At 39.2% G+C, this 21706-nt stretch overlaps 1 protein-coding gene across 1 annotated transcript in view; it reads left to right on the forward strand.

Annotated features, from left to right (window-relative positions):
* Positions 1-20078, forward strand: part of RNF217 (ring finger protein 217) — a 93927-nt gene extending 73849 nt beyond the window's left edge. The window contains exons 4-6 of the mRNA XM_075203012.1: positions 10953-11154; positions 11888-11959; positions 16550-20078. Coding sequence (XP_075059113.1) covers positions 10953-11154; positions 11888-11959; positions 16550-16623 — 348 coding nt within the window. The 3' untranslated portion in view covers positions 16624-20078. The remainder of the gene's footprint in view (positions 1-10952; positions 11155-11887; positions 11960-16549) is intronic.
* The last annotated feature ends 1628 nt before the right edge of the window (positions 20079-21706 follow it).

Genomic DNA, 21706 nt, shown 5'->3' on the forward strand with positions numbered 1-21706 from the left:
GAAAAATGACATGCAGGAGATGCTGTTTGTGTCCATAAACATTTAGGGTCAATTTGTGGTTTCTGCAACAGCATGTAGGAGAATACAGCAGCTGCAAGAAGATTAGCATTTGAGGGGAATATACTTTAGTCCAGCGAAGTAGTTACCTGTGAAGAAAGTGCAGACACGGTTAGCTTGAGTCAAGTGATTGCCTTAATAATAGATTTTGAAAAGGTGCTACATAAAATTATAGTGTGCAATAAAACAAAGTAAATGTGCTAACTATATTTTAATTGTAGATGAAATACTTAATTTTCTTTGCAAGGATCCCAGACTTATCAACATCTTGTTGGGACGTCTTCTCCTTCAGTTTCTCTGGCAACTGCTTGTAGTAAAAGAAATTGCTTTCCCAAGACACCCAGTGGTGATGCAGATGAGTCCGCTAAACATTTTGATATTTGCTGTGCTGTAAAAGAATTGCCCAAAAACCGTGACAGCTCTGCCCTAAAATCAACTAGTCATTCCCTTTGGAAGGCCATTATCAGCAATTACATCATACTACACAGACTTCTATGATATTGGGATATTGGGATGAATTAGTATTGTTGGAGGAAGATTATCACTAAACCCTGCCACCTCTCCAGTTTCGCAGTGAGCTATGGTACAATAAAATGTAACTGCAGATTTAGACCAAGACTGTCAGCCCTATTATTTCTATTTCAGCAATTACAATTAGCAATGGAGCAATGGAGCTCTTCTCTTTGGGTGTTACCTATATAACGCAGCACAATTTGCCTGCAAATTCTACAGACAAGCCTGCTTGTCTTCCTCTCCATCAATGACTCTTAGCAATTGAGCACTCGTCTTTGGGTGTATATTACACCCAAACATTATTAGTGAAAATTATGAAAAATACAGTTTAATCCCTGATAGGCCCTCCACCATCCTTTGCATGTTAATAGTAGGATTGGTTGGAATTATGGTCAAGGTCACACATTTTTTTGACAAATCCTTCAAACCAGCCCAGATGTCAAACTGTTGTGGTCTGCCCCCTGCGTCATCCCTGCTTGTGTTTGGAAAGTGCATATTGGTGCCAGAACCTCACATGCCAGAACTGCTCCCACTGGTGCCACACTGCTGCAGGACTTACACAATCAACCGCATCCTCATCGTCGGATACCCAAATCTCCCCCACATCCTCTTCTAAAGACAAAGTGTCATCCTCACTTGGTGTATCACCGGCTACACTCGGGCTGTTCAGGCACATATCAGCAGAACTGCTGAAAGGGCCCTTCTTTATGGGTAGACTAACAGAATGGTCACGATTAGACATCCCACTGTTGGATGGACTCTCCACAGGGATTGTTGTCATTTGTGAATCAGAGCAAATATTCTCCTGTAATGCCTCACTGTTATCTTGCAGCTCGGCTTTGACGCGTAACAGTAGTTGTGCACCAATTGTAGGCTGGGTAACTTTTTGGGATCTGCCACTAATAGCCAAAGGTGAAGGCCTCATTCTCTCTTTGCCACTGCGTGTGTAGAATGGCATGCTTGCAATTTTTTTTTTATCGTCACTTAACTTTTGCTCAGTTACACTTCTTTTTCGCTTCAATACAGTAAATTTTTTTTTGGTTTTTGTTTTTTGCACTAATTTGAAAACACTCTGTTGTTTGACATCGCCTTGGCCAGATGACGTACTGGGAACACTAACATCAGGACTGGTGACAGAACCTGGTTGCTCATTTAGATCATATGTGGACTGCTTTGAATCCATTGCGTAGATACTGCTGACAGATATGACTTTTGACAGCCAGAAATATTAATGCACAATTAGAGAGGACACCCCAAAAACACTGAGGAGTGCTTAAAATTATTGAGTAGATACTGCTGACAGATATGACTTTTGACAGCCAGAAATATTAATGCACAATTAGAGAGGACACCCCAAAAACACTGAGGAGTGCTTAAAATTATTGAGTAGATACTGCTGACAGATATGACTTTTGACAGCCAGAAATATTAATGCACAATTAGAGAGGACACCCCAAAAACACTGAGGAGTGCTAACATTTATTGAGTAGATACTGCTGACAGATATGACTTTTGACAGCCAGAAATATTAATGCACAATTAGGGAGGACACCCCAAAAACACTGAGGAGTGCTAAAATTTATTGAGTAGATACTGCTGACAGATATGACTTTTGACAGCCAGAAATATTAATGCACAATTAGAGAGGACACCCCAAAAACACTGAGGAGTGCTTAAAATTATTGAGTAGATACTGCTGACAGATATGACTTTTGACAGCCAGAAATATTAATGCACAATTAGAGAGGACACCCCAAAAACACTGAGGAGTGCTTAAAATTATTGAGTAGATACTGCTGACAGATATGACTTTTGACAGCCAGAAATATTAATGCACAATTAGAGAGGACACCCCAAAAACACTGAGGAGTGCTAACATTTATTGAGTAGATACTGCTGACAGATATGACTTTTGACAGCCAGAAATATTAATGCACAATTATGGGGGACAACCCAAAAGCGCTGGGGAGTGCCAAATATGAAGAAAAAATAATAAACCTCTATCCTCCTCTCTGCACTAGCGATTTTGGTTAGAGCAATTGCAAGAACAATATTGTATTCTTTCTCTGTCCCTGCTCTAATTAGCCTATGACTACACCCTGCTCTCTCCCTCTGTCAAATGGCGATGGATTGCTGTGGAGGCGTGTATTTATAAAGTTGAAGTATCGCGAGAACCGAGTCCCGAGATCCGACGACGTCACAATGACGTTCGGCCTCGATTTGGATTCGGAATTGGCGGGAGAGTACCGAGCTGCTCAGCTCGGTACTCGGATACCCAAAGTTCGGGTGGGTTCGGTTCTCGGAGAACCGGACCCGCCCATCTCTAATTAGAATAGACATGCTTAGATATGCACTGCTGACATGAATTGGAGTGAGTATGCGGTAAGCAAGGATTTTTATTATTTATTTTTTAGAATCAACAAAAGAGAAACTTCTTCAGTTTGTTTCTAGATTTTTATACTAAGCTATCAAGTGTTCTAATTAGATCAGTATTAGCTCATTATACCCATTGCTTGTTAGGTTACCTTTTAAAATGTTTATTTCCCTCTAACTGATTTTTTTTTTTTTCACTATATATAGTTTTATGTCTGTCAGCTAAAAACTGACAGAGACAGCTATTATGCTTGACAGCCCCTAGCCCATTATTGTAAAATGTTGTACAAACAGGAGACAGGATTAGTATAAGTGATGTAGGCCTACCTGTTTAGAAGAAAACCTATACCTTGTCTAATCAAGAAAAGATTGGGGAGTGGGTGTACTTTGTTCAGATTAAAGATTACTTAAAAATGTTTGTACTTTTTTGTGTTTGCTTTAAGATATAATGGACTATCATACTGGGAACTCAGGAGTGGCCGTGGAGCTTACTGGGTCTCTATTAATTAGTAACGCTGGGCTTCTTGTAAATACCAGGTGTTTATAGGTGCTTGTTGACAGGGCTGCCATTAGAAGCTGTGCCCCCCTCCCCATACATGTGCCCCCCTCCATCTTTGCGACTCATGCGCCCCCCACTCCCTCATCACAGTAAATGTTCCCCTCACTCCCTCATCACAGTAAATGTTCCCCTCACTCCCTCATCACAGTAAATGTTCCCCCTCGCTCCCTCATCACAGTACATCTCCCCCCTCGCTCCCTCATCACAGTACATCTCCCCCCTCGCTCCCTCATCACAGTACATCTCCCCCCTCGCTCCCTCATCACAGTACATCTCCCCCCTCGCTCCCTCATCACAGTACATCTCCCCCCTCGCTCCCTCATCACAGTACATCTCCCCCCTCGCTCCCTCATCACAGTACATCTCCCCCCTCGCTCCCTCATCACAGTACATCTCCCCCCTCGCTCCCTCATCACAGTACATCTCCCCCCTCGCTCCCTCATCACAGTACATCTCCCCCCTCGCTCCCTCATCACAGTACATCTCCCCCCTCGCTCCCTCATCACAGTACATCTCCCCCCTCGCTCCCTCATCACAGTACATCTCCCCCCTCGCTCCCTCATCACAGTACATCTCCCCCCTCGCTCCCTCATCACAGTACATCTCCCCCCTCGCTCCCTCATCACAGTACATCTCCCCCCTCGCTCCCTCATCACAGTACATCTCCCCCCTCGCTCCCTCATCACAGTACATCTCCCCCCTCGCTCCCTCATCACAGTACATCTCCCCCCTCGCTCCCTCATCACAGTACATCTCCCCCCTCGCTCCCTCATCACAGTACATCTCCCCCCTCGCTCCCTCATCACAGTACATCTCCCCCCTCGCTCCCTCATCACAGTACATCTCCCCCCTCGCTCCCTCATCACAGTACATCTCCCCCCTCGCTCCCTCATCACAGATAAGTTCCCCCCCACCCCCTCCATGCGGAGAAGAAGGTAAGAAAAAAAAATGGGCAGCACGGTCGGTGACTGCGGCTCCCGGACATTCCAGGGAGTCCGGACAGATGGAGAGGTCTGTCCAGGCCCCTCACAGCAGTACTGGCTGTAACCCCCTGATGGCGGCCCTGTTTGTTAATTACACAGGCACCACTCTGTCAGTACTGCCTGAACATTCAATCAGCTCACATAAGTTCTGAGTTCAAATTTACCATTACCTGTCAGTGAATTGAATGGGCAAAGCAGAACTCTGCCACACTGAACCATTGCATTGCCTGGTTCTCTCCTTGCCGTATTTGCACAGCACTGCTTGGACTAACCATGTCGGCACAAGTATCGCACTGGCAGCCATATTGGTTGAGCCCCTGTTCTTTTGCAGTGGAGTGCCGAGCCAGCACCAGGAGCTGCACTTATGCCAGCAGGCTTCTGGAGCCACCATTTCAATTACTCTTTCACTGAGCAAAGTGAGACAAAGGAAGGAGGAAGTAAGTGGTAATTCAAAGAGGAGAGCGACTATGGCAGCATAAAAAAAAAGGAGTAAAAATGAAGATAAATAGGTTTGGAGACAGGACAGATGTTCAGCAGGGAAAGTACATGGAGAGGTCAAGAGACCAGAAAGTGCAGAGTGTAAATAAAAGTGGGGAGATAGAGAAGAGCCTTTATGTTGGACACCTAACAATTAAGAAAGTGATGTGAGCCAGCAGGCAATTTGAATCTGAATGAATGTCCAGGCAGCGCTGACAGTGGCGCTCGTATAATTAATATGTACCATGTGGTTTTTTACAGCAGGTGAAAGGCATTAGGCCCTCACCAAAACTCCTAGCTACTGTTGCAGCCTTCCAGTTAGCTGCAATCAACACAAATCCTAAAGTGTTTATTATAAATAAACTTTTTTCAGCCATTAGATTAGCAGATTGGAAAGAATTTGGGTGCCAGGATGGACAGAATAATGTAGTCAAATTGATAACACAGGTAGACTTTTACAGAACTCAGGGAAGATGTGTATCCCCTTTGAAAGAAATAGAAATATGTGGCTGCTGCAGAAGTTTGTGCCCACCTCATACAAGCTTTGATTTATTATGGTCTGGCCCTCGACAGCTAATGTTTAACTTGCACATATAACAATTTGTAAATAACACTGGAGGCAGCCATTTTGTAAGATGTACCAGCATTTATGAGAGTCCAACCTTTCCAGTTCACTAGGAAACAGTACCTCAAGACTATTAATCAGGTGTCATCCATGGTAGGCTGCATTCTCATGGCTATTGACACAAACTGGGTGTCTATTTTTTTGGATGCCCTTCATGTTCAAATAAGAACACGAAACACCAAAATCTGTTCATCCCTGCTTATAGATTCCATCCTTTTTAATCTGTTCTGCGTGACAACTGCCTCTCCCTCTGTAAGCTGGGGCCACCGAAACCAGGTGTATGTTACTGTGGAAGGACCACTTGACAATGTGCCAGTCAGTTTTCTCTGTCACCTTCACAAGTGTAATCCGGATGAGTAGAAGGATTACAGCAGTGGGTGGTGGGATAAGAAGTTTGATAATGGAATACCCTGTATTGCGGAACAGTTGGAGATTGTAATCAGATCGAATATGTTTAATGAATGATTAAACATTCTGTCTATGTTGCCTAGCTTTCCCACTGAATCGGTCTATTTTATGATTTTTCAAAAGACTAATTTATTTTAAATATGTCAAAAATTTGCAAAATTGTTTTGTTTTTAATGAGAAGTGGGTATATTACATTATTTTGTGTTTTCTGAGTCATTAACTGTTTTTGTTTAATTTTAAGCAATCGTGCCTTTTTTGTGATAAGTTACATTTTTTTTGTTACATATAAAAGTGAACAATCCCTGAATATGTTCTATATCAGCTTAAGGCATTTGTTTGATACACTTTTTTTGCAGAGTGTAGCTAAAACACTTTAATATATTAAATTGAAAGAGACTTGTGTTTTTACAGGGCATGAATAGTGAGTAAAATTGCATACATGCCTATTTCACCACCATTTTATTACTCTGCTTTAGTAGCTATAAGTGCCTTTTATAAATGTCATCTTGGTGGCGCATAATATATACCACTCTAACATGCAATTTACATAGGTTGTTCTGTGCCAGAGGCACAGTATCCGGAGTCACAACCGTAACAAGTCTTAAAAGAAAAAGGAGCAACCATCTGCTGCTTGGTGACAAGCCTATTTTCTGGTGCCTGAATTGTCATGTGCCATGCTGGTACCTGGGCTTCTCTCCCCTACCTTGACTACTGTTAGGTACAGGAGTGAATCCCGGCATTGCAATGCCTCCTTTTTCACCTGGAACATCTACATGGCTAGCTTATTCAGGGCTATGAGCTTCTCTGTAATCCAAGAGTTGCTCATAGTACTATGAGCATCTATGTGGTTCTAGAGACACTCATACCTCTGCTTGGACCCTCAGTCCTTTCCACAGGAGCAGGGTTAATACTGTATATTTGAAAATGGGACAGGTTTTACTGTGCAAAAGGATGAAGGGAGTCTATGGATACAGTGACGCGTTAACCCTGATTGTCTTCTAATTTCTATCTTGTATGTAAGGAATAGGATCCTCAAATCCTCCCCATTGGGATTTGGCACCATCAGCTGCATCCCATTTTTAAACTACAGGCAATCCACAGAATTAATAATATATGCCAATAAACTATTCTAGTAGTCCTAATATGGACTAAACTATTATTCAGGACTGGCAGATACATTTCACTGCTAAGTAAATTCATTAAGAGACACTTATTAACTAGTTATCGGTTTTGGTATCATCATATGCCTAACATGAGTGGGAGGAGAGTTTGACTATAGTAGATACTATGGGATAGGATGCAAAATATGTAGTAATCAGAGCCTATTTGCAAGACTTGCAACTACTATCCTTACCTATAGAGGTCATCCTACCCATGTTGACAATTGAATATTACTATAGGAAAGTTACTATTTATGTATTGACTATATCCCTACCAAGATTATCTTATTAGAGGAAGTATGAACTAATCTATCTTATACTAATTTATTAAATATAAACATAACAAACACAATAATAAGAGTGACACGAATTAAGGTGTTTATACCAATTTATCAAATGTGACAACAGGGTCATTGTAGTTGATCTACAATTTTTAATTCACCATTTTCTGTTTTTAATATTTCGCTAGATTTCTCATTATCAGGATTGTTATTTTAATTTACCCAACTTATCACCCATCCCAGAGAGCCCCTATATACACCCCTTTCTTTCTTTTCCTTTTGATTTAATGCAGATGTTTGTAACCCGTGTGCCATATAGTGTCTAGTAGGTTATCATGGATTACCATAATCGTCTGTTGAAAACTATTGAGTAATACCTATTAAGACACTAATTCCTTATAGTGTAACAATGTTTTATGCAAATACCTATTTCAATATGTTATTTTTCAATACAAATAATGTACTAAACTTAAATGGGTGGCATGGTGGCACAATAATTAGCATTGCTCCAATAGGGCACTATCTGTGTGGAGTTTGTTTGTTTTTTTGTTTTTGTTTTTTCCCCCAAGGCCAAAAATATGCTAGGATAATTTCTCTTCTGAAAACAATAACCCTAGTAACTGCTTGCAAGAGACTTTACACTCCATTGAGGCAGGATCTAATGTGAATGTTTAAACATTCTCTGTAAAGTACTTAATAATATGTTGTTAGTATTACTAAATATTTAATCAACTGTAAAGCATACTTTCTAATTTTAAAAAATGCGGTGATGCATGTCGCCACAAATCGCATAATTTTGGCTCCGTGGAAAATCTCGCCATGGAGAGAGGGGCCCATTTTCCTGTGGGTCCAGGAGAACCATTAAAACATTTTGGAGTCTCCTGAACACGTCAGGAGAGTAATGTAGGCAAGTGTGCTGTTGTTAAAATCTAATATTGAACTGTTGAAGTGGGGATAAAAAAGTCATAAATGGCCACCATACCCATCACACCACTCCACATGCCATCAAACCTAACAAAATGCCCTTTGCATGCCGATCAGATATCTCCATATGCCCCTTACATCCACATCAGCTGCTTTTGTGCCCTTCTTCTGTCTCCCCTATTTCACACTATGCCCTCCATGCTGCTTTTGCACCCCTATTTCACACTGTGCCCTCCATATTATGCTGCTTTTGCTTCCCTTTCTGTGTCCCCAATTTCACACTATGCCCTCCATGCTGCTTTTGCACCCTTATTTCATACTGTGCCCTCCATATTATGCTGCTTTTGCTCCCCTTTCTGCCTCCCCTGTTTCACACTCCCCTTCACTTACCTTTCTCTTCCCTTCTTTCTTCTGAATTCTTCTCTGTTTCTTCCTCTGTCTTTATTCATTGTTGTCACGGCTCTTCTCTCTGTCCTCTTCACAGAAAATGTCGGGCATGATGATGCCAGTGCAGTGGGGAGGAGGGAGAGAGCCGAACACAGTGGGTAGGAGGGATGGAGCTGGATCGCTGCCGTAAAGGCGATAAAAGAAAAACTGTTCTTTCTTCTGGGCAATGGCTATGGGGCCCCCAATGACCATGGGGCCACCGGGCAGTTGCCCAGTGTACCCATACAGAAAGACAACCCCGACTTCCATCAGGAAATACCATTGCCATGAAGGGGTGTACTTGGTCTGCAACAATGTTTAAGTAGGTAGTACATGTCAAAGTGACATTCATAAAGACCCAAGGTTTCCCAGCAGAACATTGACCAGAGCATCACACTGCTTCTGTCAGCTTCCCTTCTTCCCATAGTGCATTCTGGTGCCATCTCTTCCCCAGGTAAATGATGCACACGCACCCGGCCGTCCACATGATGTAAGATATACATGAATCATTAGACCAGGCCTTCTTCCACTGCTCCATAGTCCAGTTCTGGCACTCAAGTGCCAAATACGCATTTGGAAGTGGACAGGGGTCAGCATTGGCATTCTGACTGTGCTGCAGCTATGCACACCCATACGCCACAAGCTGCAATGCACTATGTGTTCTGACACTTTTTTGTCATAGCCAGCATTAACTTTTTCAGCAATTGGTGCTTCAATAGCTCTTCTGTGGGAGTGGAATAGATGGGCTAGCTTTCCTTCCGCACGCGCATCACTGAGCCTTGGTTGCCCATGACCCTGTTACTGGTTCTCTGGTCCTTCTTTGGACCACTTTTAATAGGTATTACAACAGCATACCAGGAACACCCTATCACAATTTGTTTAAGTTGCTCAGATCTTTGCGCTTGCCCAGTTTTCTTGCTTGCAACAAATAAAGTTCTGTTAACTTGCTGCCTAATACATCACACCCCTTGACAGGTGCCATTGTAATGAGATGTTATTCACGTCACTTGTCAGTCGCTTTAAGGTTGTGGCTGATCTGTGTATGTGTATATATATATATATATATATATATATATATATATATATATATATATATATATATATATATATATATATATATATATATATATATATGACACAAACCTGTGTTTGTACTAACTCATAATTTGAACATAAGCACCCTCTGCTGGCTTTCTTGTGCATTTTAGCATCCATTCTTTATAGCATTTGAATTGACTACTTTATTTATCTCTACAAAATGGATTGAAATATGTACGAAGAAGTTATTCTACTACATAGGTAAAATAATTGATTTTCTGCAGTAGTTGTGTCCCTGCCATGGTATATGTTTACTTCAGCAAGCAATACATTTGAATTAACAATAATGTATTAACCATGCACAGAGTAAGGGTAGTATAAACCTAAAACAAGAATATATTTATTCATACTGTGAAGCCCTGCTCTTCATTTCAACAAACACTGAAAACATTTGATAACTGCCTGTAATAGACCAATGTACAAACTTTTAACTGATATATTGACTTACATCAGTTGTAGAATCTTTGCTGCCTGTGAACTTTCATGTGTACTAACAGCTAAGGAAAGTCTAAAATGACATACAAATAAATGAGAATGGGAACAAATGATTTTTATTACAATGAGTATGTTAACAAAACAAAGTGCTTGTTAGGAACAGGGAGATTTTACAAATAGTTTTATTTCTTGAGAACAAGTAACTATTTAGTTAATTTTAGGAACATAATTTTTCTTTTGTTTCAGAAGGCATATAGATTTTAAATGTTTATATACATACATTAATACATTTCACACATTTGTTTTCTACTTGTACTGTCCTGGATGGCTCGGCTGGCACAAGCTCTAATTGCATATTTGCATTCACATACATCATTATCACAGGGCATTATGGCTAGTATAACTAGCTAGATACTCAATTTAGTTTCTCATTATTGATGTTTTATTTAACCTCAATCTCCTCCCCTATCCCTTTTGTATAATAAGTAATAAATGTCTTTTGCATTGCCTGTTTTATTCTGGTATTTAGGTATTGTCTACCCATTCTTATAGCTATACATTTGTTCAGTGTTTTTTTATTTAATAGACTTGTTTAAGTGGAGTAATGGGTTCTAATTTTGTAATCTTTTTCAGGTCCACATTCAGAGAACAGAAGGTTGTGATCATATGACCTGTTCTCAATGTAACACTAATTTTTGCTACCGCTGTGGGGAGAGATATCGTCAGCTGCGCTTCTTTGGTGATCACACATCAAACCTCAGTATATTTGGATGCAAATACCGCTACCTCCCCGAGAGACCGCATGTAAGGAGATTAGTGCGAGGCTCTGTTTGTGGTGAGTGCATGAATTGCTGGGCATTTTATTTGCATGGTAACTCAATGTTAACATTTTCGAGAAAGCTATGACGTCTCAAAATTTCAATATGAAGTTTTGATGGGATAAAAATTGTCCTTTAGGGTAGAACTACCAACCAAATTTCAATAGTTGACCATAAATATAACTTTGTGGAGTTCATACATGAGTATTTTACATTCTAATATATTGCTGCCAAAACTAGCAAGACCAGTTTTCAAACTATATTTATGTTCTGTAAACCTTGCTTGTCATGATGTGCCCCATTTTTGCTCTGCTGTACACCAACCGCAGCTAACACCAGACAGTGCACTGCAAACCTCTTTTTGTATATGCTTGATTTATATATACAATTTTAAGTTGTTTTTTTTTTAATTGTTGCATGCAATTTGCAGCACATCTATGTGAATAAATGCCATTCTCTAGCGTTATGAGTGAACATGAAGCTATTTCTGCACTGTACAACACTTATGTCTTAGGTTATTGGAGTAAATATAGCTCTGTTAGAAGCTATATTTGAAATACTGATGATGTAACTATGCACATCATCAGTGCCATGTCCTGTTATTGATGCTTGATAGTGGTTAGCAGGAGGGACACTTTTAGAAAGCCTCTTTTTAAACGTACTTGATGTCCAGGGCTGACTTTTCTAAGCAGTTCTGCTTGAGAATGGGTTGAATGGGTTCTAAAAAATTATTGTATTTTTATTTTTCAGCTGGGAAACTTCTTATTACACCGTTGCTCCTAGTCATAGGTTTGGCATTGGGAGCGATTGCAGTTGTAATAGGTAAGAATGATTTATGCTGTACTGTCAGTGCATATGTATGCAGAAATATATGTACATTTATTACAATGTAAGCTAATTGTCTGGCATATAATTAGAGGCTCTCCAGTGTTTAATCTGCATGAAGAATCAACTTCACATTTAATTTTTATACGTCGTGCATATCTTTTTGATTATCATTTTTCCCAAAGAACAGTAATGCATATATTATCTAAATGGGTGGCTTATTCATCAGCATATTTCAATTATGTTCTTTTCTTAAGCGATAGTCTGATATTTTTTAGCTTTGCACACTGGCAGCTAAACACACATGGCCGTCTGCTCTCCTCAAACATAATCTGGGACAACCACTGTGCTCTAATGCGGACTGTATACTTTCAAATGCTCTTTTACAGATGGAGTACAGCGCATAAATCCAGATTTACTGTACAAATCCTTTTTCACTGCCTGCTTTCATAGCCTTTAAATCTATTTCACTTTCAAAATCCAGAATATATCTTATTTGACATCCAAACATGAAAGCCTGTAAAACAGGGACTTGGCAAAGCTGATGCAAAGGTTTATGGTACATCAGGTGAAATATCACGTAGCCATCTAAATTTTACTACTAATTTTTTAGGATCTTCACCCGTAACACTATGAACGATTTTAAATTTTCACACACTTTTTTTTATTTTGGCAACCTGTGAATAAGCTAGCCAATTCTCTATTCATTATGGATGCCAATAGAAGAAAAAATCAGGACAATAACACGAACAAAGATCCCACGATTTGCAGTAGAGTTTTTTTCTTTTTTCTGCAAACAAGGAACATTAATTTAAATTTAATGTTATTCTGAACATAACATAACTCTTCCTTATACTTAGCTAGCTAGCAAGATTACTACATGCATCCATCAGGAAACTAATTCACTCCTTCTACATATTATTATTACTTATAATTAGAGATGCTCAGGCTCAGTTCCCTGAGAACCGAACACACCTGAACTTAGCAGATCTCGGCTCAGTACTTTCGCACTCCCTCGGAATTGAAAATAAGGCAAAACTTCATTGTTACGTCGTTGGATCTTGTGAGTTTTGGATTCTAGGTACCGCCCTCCATGGTGATCCAGCGCCATTTCACAGAGGGACACAGAAGGGGTAGCACAGTTCTTGGCAGTCTCTAGTGCAGTTGGGCAGCGTCATGGGTAGAAAAGAAAGAGGAGGGGTAGCAGTATTCTTCAAAGTCTCCAGTGACATTCAGGAGAGCTCCATTGCTAATTGTCATTGCTGATAAAGAAATAATAGGTCTGGAAGGCTTGGTCTTCTAAATCTGCAGTCGCATTGTACTGTGTTATATAGGTAACATACAAAGAGGAGAGCTCCATTGCTAATTGTTATTGCTGAAATAGAAATAATAGGGCTTGCAGTGTTGTTCTTAATCTGCAGTGACATTGTACTGTATTATCAAAATGGATTCACAGCAGTACACAGAAGACCAGGAGCACCAAGCAGCTGCTGGCACCAGTCATGATGATGGTAATCTTCTACGTCATCTGCTTAAGCCTATTTTAAAGTGCATAGTGTTTTTAAGTCAGGGAAACAAAAATGTATAAAAAACACCTTTTACCTTTGTTAAGAAAAAAAGACCTGTAATCCAGGCAAAGTTATCTGCAGAAAAAAATAAAATTGCCAACATGTCATTCTAGACATGAAGTGGCAAGGAAAAAATGAGGCATTTGCCTTTCTCTGAGTGCTAGTTCTGCAACTGTCACTGTGGCATCTTCTTGTAAGATCAGTCATGACCAAGCAAGACCTGGTCATTCGAATTCCAAAAGTGGTGTCCAAATACTTTTACGTGTAAAAGCCGAGCTGGATGAAAACAGTAAGACATTAGAGGAAAATGTATGTTCAGATTCAGAAATGCACAAATCCCTGAGGAGAGTCTATCCACGACTGCTATGTGTAATCCTGACCTGTCTGATAGTGTACCCATAAATAAATCCCCTTTCAGCATTTCTGCAGATGTGTGCATGAACAGCTCAAGTGTCAATTTGTAATTGCAACAAGATGAGGGGGATATTTGTGTAGCTGACGAGGGCGCTAATGAGGATGTTGATGAGGATGATGTTATTTGTGTAAGTCCTGCACGAGTGGAAGCAGTTCTTGCACATGATAAGAAGAAGGCCATTGTCATGCCTGGGCATAAGACCAAAAAATCTACCTCTTGTGTGTGGAATTATTTTTACCCAAATCCTGACAACAGTTGTCTAGTCATTTGTAGCATTTGTAAAGCCACAGTCATTAGAGGTAGGGACTTTAACCATCTAGGAACTTCATCCATGTTATGCCATTTGAAGTGAGTACCTGGCAAACTGTTGAGAGAATCAGAAACTTATGCTAAAAAAAATAACAAGCAGTCCATCATCAGCTAGGTTCCTTCTCTTAGCTAGATCCTGGCACCTGCAATGTACACCCACAACACTGCCCTCATCAGTATCCTCAGTAGTGATCGGAGTTAGTCCTGCATCCAAGTTGCTAAGGCTAGATGACTCCTCCACTATCCTGGATTCCTCAGAGGAATTCTTGTTGCTGCTGCTCCTGGTGAGCAAGATGACAGCTCAAGTGTTACGTGACAGGGCGAAGTCTCCTCCTTCAGTTTCTCACTCAGCTGCTGCTAGGAAAAAAAATAGCTTTCCCAAGAGACCCAGGGATGATGCAGATGACTCTGCACAACATTTTGAAATCTGGGCTGGTCTAAAAGAATTGACCAAAAAAAAGTGACACCTCTGTCGTAACTCCACCTGATCCTATTATCAACATCCAAAGGATGGTGGAGGATTATTTTCACGACAGCATAGAAATAGACACATCAGACAGTCCCTTTACGTACTGGGAGGGAAAAAAAGGAAATTTGGAGACTCGTGTACCAACTCGCTTTGTACTGCCTAAGCTGCCCACTCTCCAGTGTGTACTCGGAAAGAGTTTTCAACACAGCCAGGAACCTTGTCAGCGATCGGCGTAGGAGGCTACTTCCTCAAAATTTGGAAAAGATGATGTTCATACAAATTAACTTCAATTTCCACGAAGAATGCCTTTCCTGCCAATTACATTAAAATACTGAGACTTCTGTAATGGTGGATTCCAGCGGTGATGAATTAATAATGTGAGAGAGTGAGGCTGGGGATGATGACAACAAAATCTTGCCACAGTAGAGTTCATTAACAGCACTAGCTTGTTTTGTGGGGGCCCAAACACATCAGCCTCAAAAGTGGCACTCCTTGTCGCTGAAGTGCTTGGTTTGTTAAAGTGTGCATGTCCTTTTAAGATCCAACATAAGGGTGGGTGGGAAGGCCTAAGGATAATTCCAAGTATGGATGTTTAAATAGACGTGTATATGCATTACCTTCCACTTTGCTGCTGTTTCATCAGTATTGCACAGAGTGTTTGTAATCTGCACTGTATGTCAAAGGTACCTAACTATATTATAATTTTTTGTGAATTGGGGCTGATTCGAAGCTCAGTGATGAACTTGCTTTTTGCTGTGAATTACAATGGCTCTTTTTAGTGCCTGTCTGGCACCCTGGATTGGTCTTGGTCTGATAAAAGCACTCATTCTGGAAGGAGGGAGGAGGAGGAGGGGGGGGGGCAGCACTCATCGCCATGTATTAGTTGTAGAATTACCAGTTATCTAAGCAACGAGTGGAGCGATCAAATGAACCATAACTGATTTCATGATCCAAGGACAATTCTATCTTGCACCACTTTACTGACACTGCTGTGTGGCAATGTTTCCTAGATGTGCTAGGGACTGCCGTGTGTTTGTTTAATTGCTCTGTCGCTTACCATCCAGCCAGATCGCTGCAGTCTTTGTTTGAAAGCGTATGAAAATAATATTGTGACCTGTGGGATGGCAAATCACTTGAAATTAGTGTTATTGAGATTAATACTAATGTAGGGAAACAAAAAAGCAAAATTATGTGATTTTAGCAAAAAAATAGGGATCCAAAACCAGAACACGGGGGTCAGTGAACATCTCTACTTATACAAGGCACTGATTTGGTAGAGGAAATGTTGTGCTTCTTCGGGCAAGCTGTTTTACAGTGTTTAACCTTCTATTCATTGCACTCTGACATATATGTAAATATGATGAAGTGGAGCACATTCATTTGGAAAGGTCCTTGTAGATAGTTTGAAAATAATGTTTTGTTGACTACTTTCCAGACAAAATTATTTTATTTAAAAAAACAAAAAAACAATAGCACTCCCATATTAAAAAATCTTTACACACATTATTTTATAATGTACTTGCATGATGGTTTGGTGGAGAAAATGATGTGGCAGCTCTCACTGATGTTAGTAAGCACAAATCTGCCTAGATATTGCTGTGTGGGCAATATAACCTATAGTTATATATTTTACTCAACATATAGAGAAATAAACTTAATTAAACCTGTTCTTCATTTACCAGTATATTCTTGTGTTGTATTACAGTGATATAGTTTTTGTGCAGCATGGAACAAACAAGAATGTAGCACTTTGTATGAATTAAATACTCCTATTTATAATGTGGTTTTATTAACTTTCATTCTGATGCTAAACTCTTTTCTTATAGGGTTATTTGGACTGCCTGTCTATTGCCTTTGTAAAAAGCAACGGAAAAGGACACGGACGGGTATGCCATGGTAAGAATGGGGGACTTCCTGAAGCTTGAAAAAGTCCTACGGGGGCAATACAATATGTACCAGTGAGCATGATCATCTGTAAATTACATGATCTTGGAACAAGGACAGTAGGATACAGTACCTTCAATGCTCTGCTTTCCGAAAAGCCCCCAAAGGCAGACCACAATGCCACCTGTTCATGGTGCACTCCCAGCTGGATATGCCCAGAATTGCTGCTTATTTTTTTATTTGTGATATTTGTATTTTTATTTTGGAACATTATTTGAATTGCCATTTCCTGTAGGCTTAAGACTAGATTCCCATTTGTTAGACAATCAAAATAATTACTCTGATTGGAACTTTGAGGCTTGACTAGCCTGTCTCTCCTCCTAAAGCCTTTGTCACTGAACTGACCTATTTAAGGAAAACTCTAATGCTAGTTATTGAAGAGAATTTTTTAACAAATCAATAACCATACACAACAAACTGTCAGCGGACTCGGCGATGAAGTTCACACTGATTGGTAGCTCTTACTTTACACACTGTATGTGTAGCAGTAAGACCTTCATTTAAGAGTAATTGGAGAACTTCTGGCACTGTAAACTGGTAATGGATTGTGTGTGTAGCAGCGTGATTTGTCACATGACTGCATTGGGATCCACTGATGATTAAGCAGTTATTTTATTGCTAGGTGATAAACCCCATAGCACCAGGTTTTTTGTTTTTGTTTTTTTCCAATCTGGCTGCTAACTGTTGAATTATAAATCTTCCAGCTCAGGTTAGGGTCGTGTTCCTTTTTCCTCTCAGACATCCCAAGAGGGAAACGGAACATATATTTGTTATTAGTGCTGTGTTTGCACTGCAGTCACTGGAAAATGCCATCCCTTGTTTTGTTTTTCTTACCTATGGGTTAAGAAACTTTTCATATAACACTAATCTAAAGGATTGCCCACTGCTTCTGTTTGTCTTCATAGAATTGTCCTGGAACAAAAAGACAGTGTACTCAGACCAGTGCGCAGGTGTTCATTTTCTTTCACATTTCTATGGTCCTATAAGAATGAGTCCATTTACTGAACCTATGTAAAGGTCATATCCTCCTGGCAACAAATATGTCTTTATATATAGACACCTTGCAGGTGCATTTTGATTGGAAGTAAAAATAAAAAAATTCTACATTGTGGTGTTTATGAACACAGAGTCACAGGGTCAGCAGGCTTGCAGCTTCTTTTGAAGTGTACTTTCCCATTCACTGAACTAATATTCAGTCACTAGGAGCCAATGACCTTGTATGCATGAATAGGAGGCATCCTGGTTAATTTTGGTTGAGCCCAAAAATGGCTTTAAACTTGGAATTGACATACTAAATGACTATTAAAACTGTGCCACAACTAGGTCGTCAGGAAACAGGGTAACATTTAACAAATGGTAGTGCTATACCACACTGTATAGTTTAGAACAAAGCCATGTAAGTTGCCAATAATAATAATGCCAAAATGAGCTACCGTTTTGTTTTTTGCCAATTACATTAAATTACTTGGTTAATAACTATATATTATATTTCCTTAACCTAAAATGGAAACTCCAGTCAAAATCTAATTGTTAACCATGAGCACTCCCCCCTCTAACTGGAAGACACTGGGGTCTAATGCCCACCACCCTAACTGCACCTGCAAGCAGTGCTTGTCCAGTCTTTTCTGTTTTCATTACAGGCAGTGCTATGTGACATTGACAGATGGGACCTACTTGGACATATCCATGACTTTTCTGACCACCTCATATTGTGTTCTCTGTATTCTCAATGTTTAGAATGAAGTGGTTGCAAATGCCAGCAGTGGTATAAATCAGGGGCGTCCTGGAATGGTTGTGTGGAATTCATGGTTAAAAATGGATTTTCCTGTGATTCTGATAGGCCAATTATGAATTAGTATGTTAATATAAATATTTTAAATGAACCTTGTGCACATAACGGTTTTTCTGCCAATCCTTTTCAATATGAGAGTTTAATTTTGCTTAGGCCCACACTAGATATGTTTATACATATTGCTTTATGTATTCAGACCTTACCATGTGATTATCTTAATAATGAAACCCTGTTTCTAGGAAAAACATAAATATTGCATTACATGAAATAGATCATTTTCCTAGTAATGCCATATTAAAGAGCATCAGAAAACTCCATAAAAACATATAATCATAGAATTGTCACAAAAATCCTACTCTTACATTTTGATTGGTTGCCGTTCTGGCTACTAATTACATACAGTACCCAATATTGGATAGTATTGCCATTGACTACATTGTATAGGTCCTCAGGCTGCCGAATGATGTACAGCAGCGTTCGGAAAGACTAGTCCAACATCACCATTGAAGATGATTACAGTTAGAATGATGCCCATTGTATGAGGAACTCCTGGGTTGTTTGTGAGAGTGTATACATCATCAGGGGTATTTTCCATAACTTCTGGAAGTGCAAAAAAACAATCCCCATTTAATCTTTAATGAACCAAGAGCTACATAAACTTGCACTGTTTACTACTAGAAACAATGCGATTTTTACAAATTGTCAAAGTTCAACAGCAGGAGATAAGTCAGCGAATATTCTAAGAGACCACGAGTTATCTATTTGTGAGATTATGATAATGAGGACAGGGCTGTATGTGACCAGAGCAGTGTGATAACATGAGGAGTGGCGTGAAGGCAAGCCGCAAGCCACAGACAGAAGCGGGAGGGCTCGCAAATTTTAGCCCCGTGGGCAAGACTCAAATCAGCAGCCTATTTTAAAGGAAAAAAATGCAAGTGACACAGCCCAAGGTAGCTCACTATGGGACCGGCCCACGTGTCTTCAGTCTTTAACCAGGTATGACAAATCCTGCTTTTCAAATTAACAGAGATAAAATGCCATAATCTCCCTTTTACTCATTGGTTTATTTATATCCGTGCAAAACCAAGTTATCTAGTTTCTGGAAAAAGAACACATGCAATAAACTCACACTGGAGATATGGCAATCTTAAGGAAAATTTCTTGTGTGGTAGATGCCATTTCAAAGTTATTTTGCCAAAAATATGTGGTAAATGTATTATTATTATTATTGCTTTACTAACTTTTGCCTTTTAAGGATGTTCAGGTTGGCTTAGTGCCCTATATGTAGTTTCAGTCCCAGTTGGAAGCCATAAACACTGAGTAATAATGAATTGAAAGTGCTGTACTGAAATTAAATCTTTGGATGGAAATTTTAGAAGTTTATAAAATATTCATGCAATTAGGGGCCAGAATGTATATAATCGTCTTAAAGCAGTTTATCATTGCCTTATTGCTTTTCTACAATCTTGTGAATTTGTTAGTGTTCACATCTAGATGAACAACATTTGTTTGTATGTATTAGGAGGTAATTAACTCAGTATAGCGTAATGCACTGCACTGATCAAGTTAACTCTTATGTGGTGTATTTTTATTCCCACCCAACAATTTTTTTATTTTTATTTTTTATTTTTTTTTGTCAAGGAGGAAATTTTGAATTTATTTCCAGAGTTGAGGGGTTTGACATAGCGCCAAATAACGAACATTGTGTTTATCAGGTAAACACATTTTAAATAGTCTACTTAATTTCCATTTTAATGAAGCTCATTCAGACCCATGCGTTAAAATGCATAACTAGAAATATATATATATATAATTTGTTTTTGCAAGCAGCAGTTTTGATTTTGGTAGCACACCAAAAATGATGAATTAATAAACAATTGGAGCCAGCATTAAAACACGCCTGAATTAAGCATTGTATACATGATGCAAGGAAAGGGGAAACTCTGTCTTGAGAGGAAGATTCCATTAGTGTACGTCTAGAAATACGCTAAAAACTCACAACTGCATTGCAAGCGCATCACATATTCTGTGAAAGTGCATTTAAAAACTGCATATTAAAACCATGCGTTTTTGAGCACATAGATGTGAATGAGCCCTTATAGTTCAAGTAATTTAAAGAAAAAAATATTCCTATGAAATGGAAAAACAATGGTAGAGTATAAATATAGATCTCTTTTGTCACATGAATTGTTTTGACGTGTTTACTTTGAATTCCTTATTGTGTGGATATAATTGTTTTTTTTTTACTTTATTTTATTTAAAGTTAAACTGTTAATGTGATTTTCATTCCCATAAAATACAATGACAATAGTTTATATTTTGCACAATTTAAATGTGTAAAGCTACTACTGTTTTAGCCCATTGGATGTGGATGTATTTCCTTGTATCTTGTAAAACTTTTCAGAAGTGTCTGTTTCATTACTTTAGCACCGGTACCAACTAATAATACATTAAAGGTCTTGTGTATAGTTGGACGCATTTTATGGAAAAACACACAGGCATAGCATACACGTGCTACACAGTAGCATATGCGATTGGTTTATGCTAGGAGTAATAAAACCATAGAGATGTGGCTTGACAATGTTAGTAGTAAATGCTAAAGTTCCATATAGTACCCCAATGCACAATATAATACTGTAATGAATTTCCATAAGAGAATATTGTCTGGATAGTGTTATTAATAAATGCTAAAGTCGCATTTACTATGTAAAATAAAGTGTAATAATTAAATACAGACATACATACATACAATAAAATAACAAATTAAATTCAATTAAACACAAACATTCATTTTCTTCCCCTTTAAAAAATCATATGGTAATCTTCTTTTAGGTCGCAGTCCGATTGCATGTATCAGTTAAGCAATGTGAGTAGGTGGACACAACTTCATATAATAAACTAATGGTTTATTTGTCATCAGTGGGATGCAAACGGCCAACCAGAAGTAGCCGCTGATAGTTTCATCAGTGTGCATTTTGCACCAGGGGTTGAAAATAATTTAAAAATGCTTCATTGTTGAAGCATTTACGTGAGCAAGCCCTTACTGTGCACCATTTCCTTCCTACCCACGATCCACCTCTCTATGCCTAGGGAAGCAACAGAATATGCATATAGACTGAAACGTAAGCCTTTTTGTGTGTGCATGCGCAGTACTCAAATGCCTATTTTATGTAAATAAAACAGACTTGCGTCCAACTGTACATGAGCCCACAGATGTTTAAATTGGTTATATTGGAGTTTCTGTCTA

This window comes from Mixophyes fleayi, chromosome 3 (assembly GCF_038048845.1).
Source record: "Mixophyes fleayi isolate aMixFle1 chromosome 3, aMixFle1.hap1, whole genome shotgun sequence".
Classification (NCBI taxonomy): Eukaryota; Metazoa; Chordata; class Amphibia; order Anura; family Limnodynastidae; genus Mixophyes; species Mixophyes fleayi.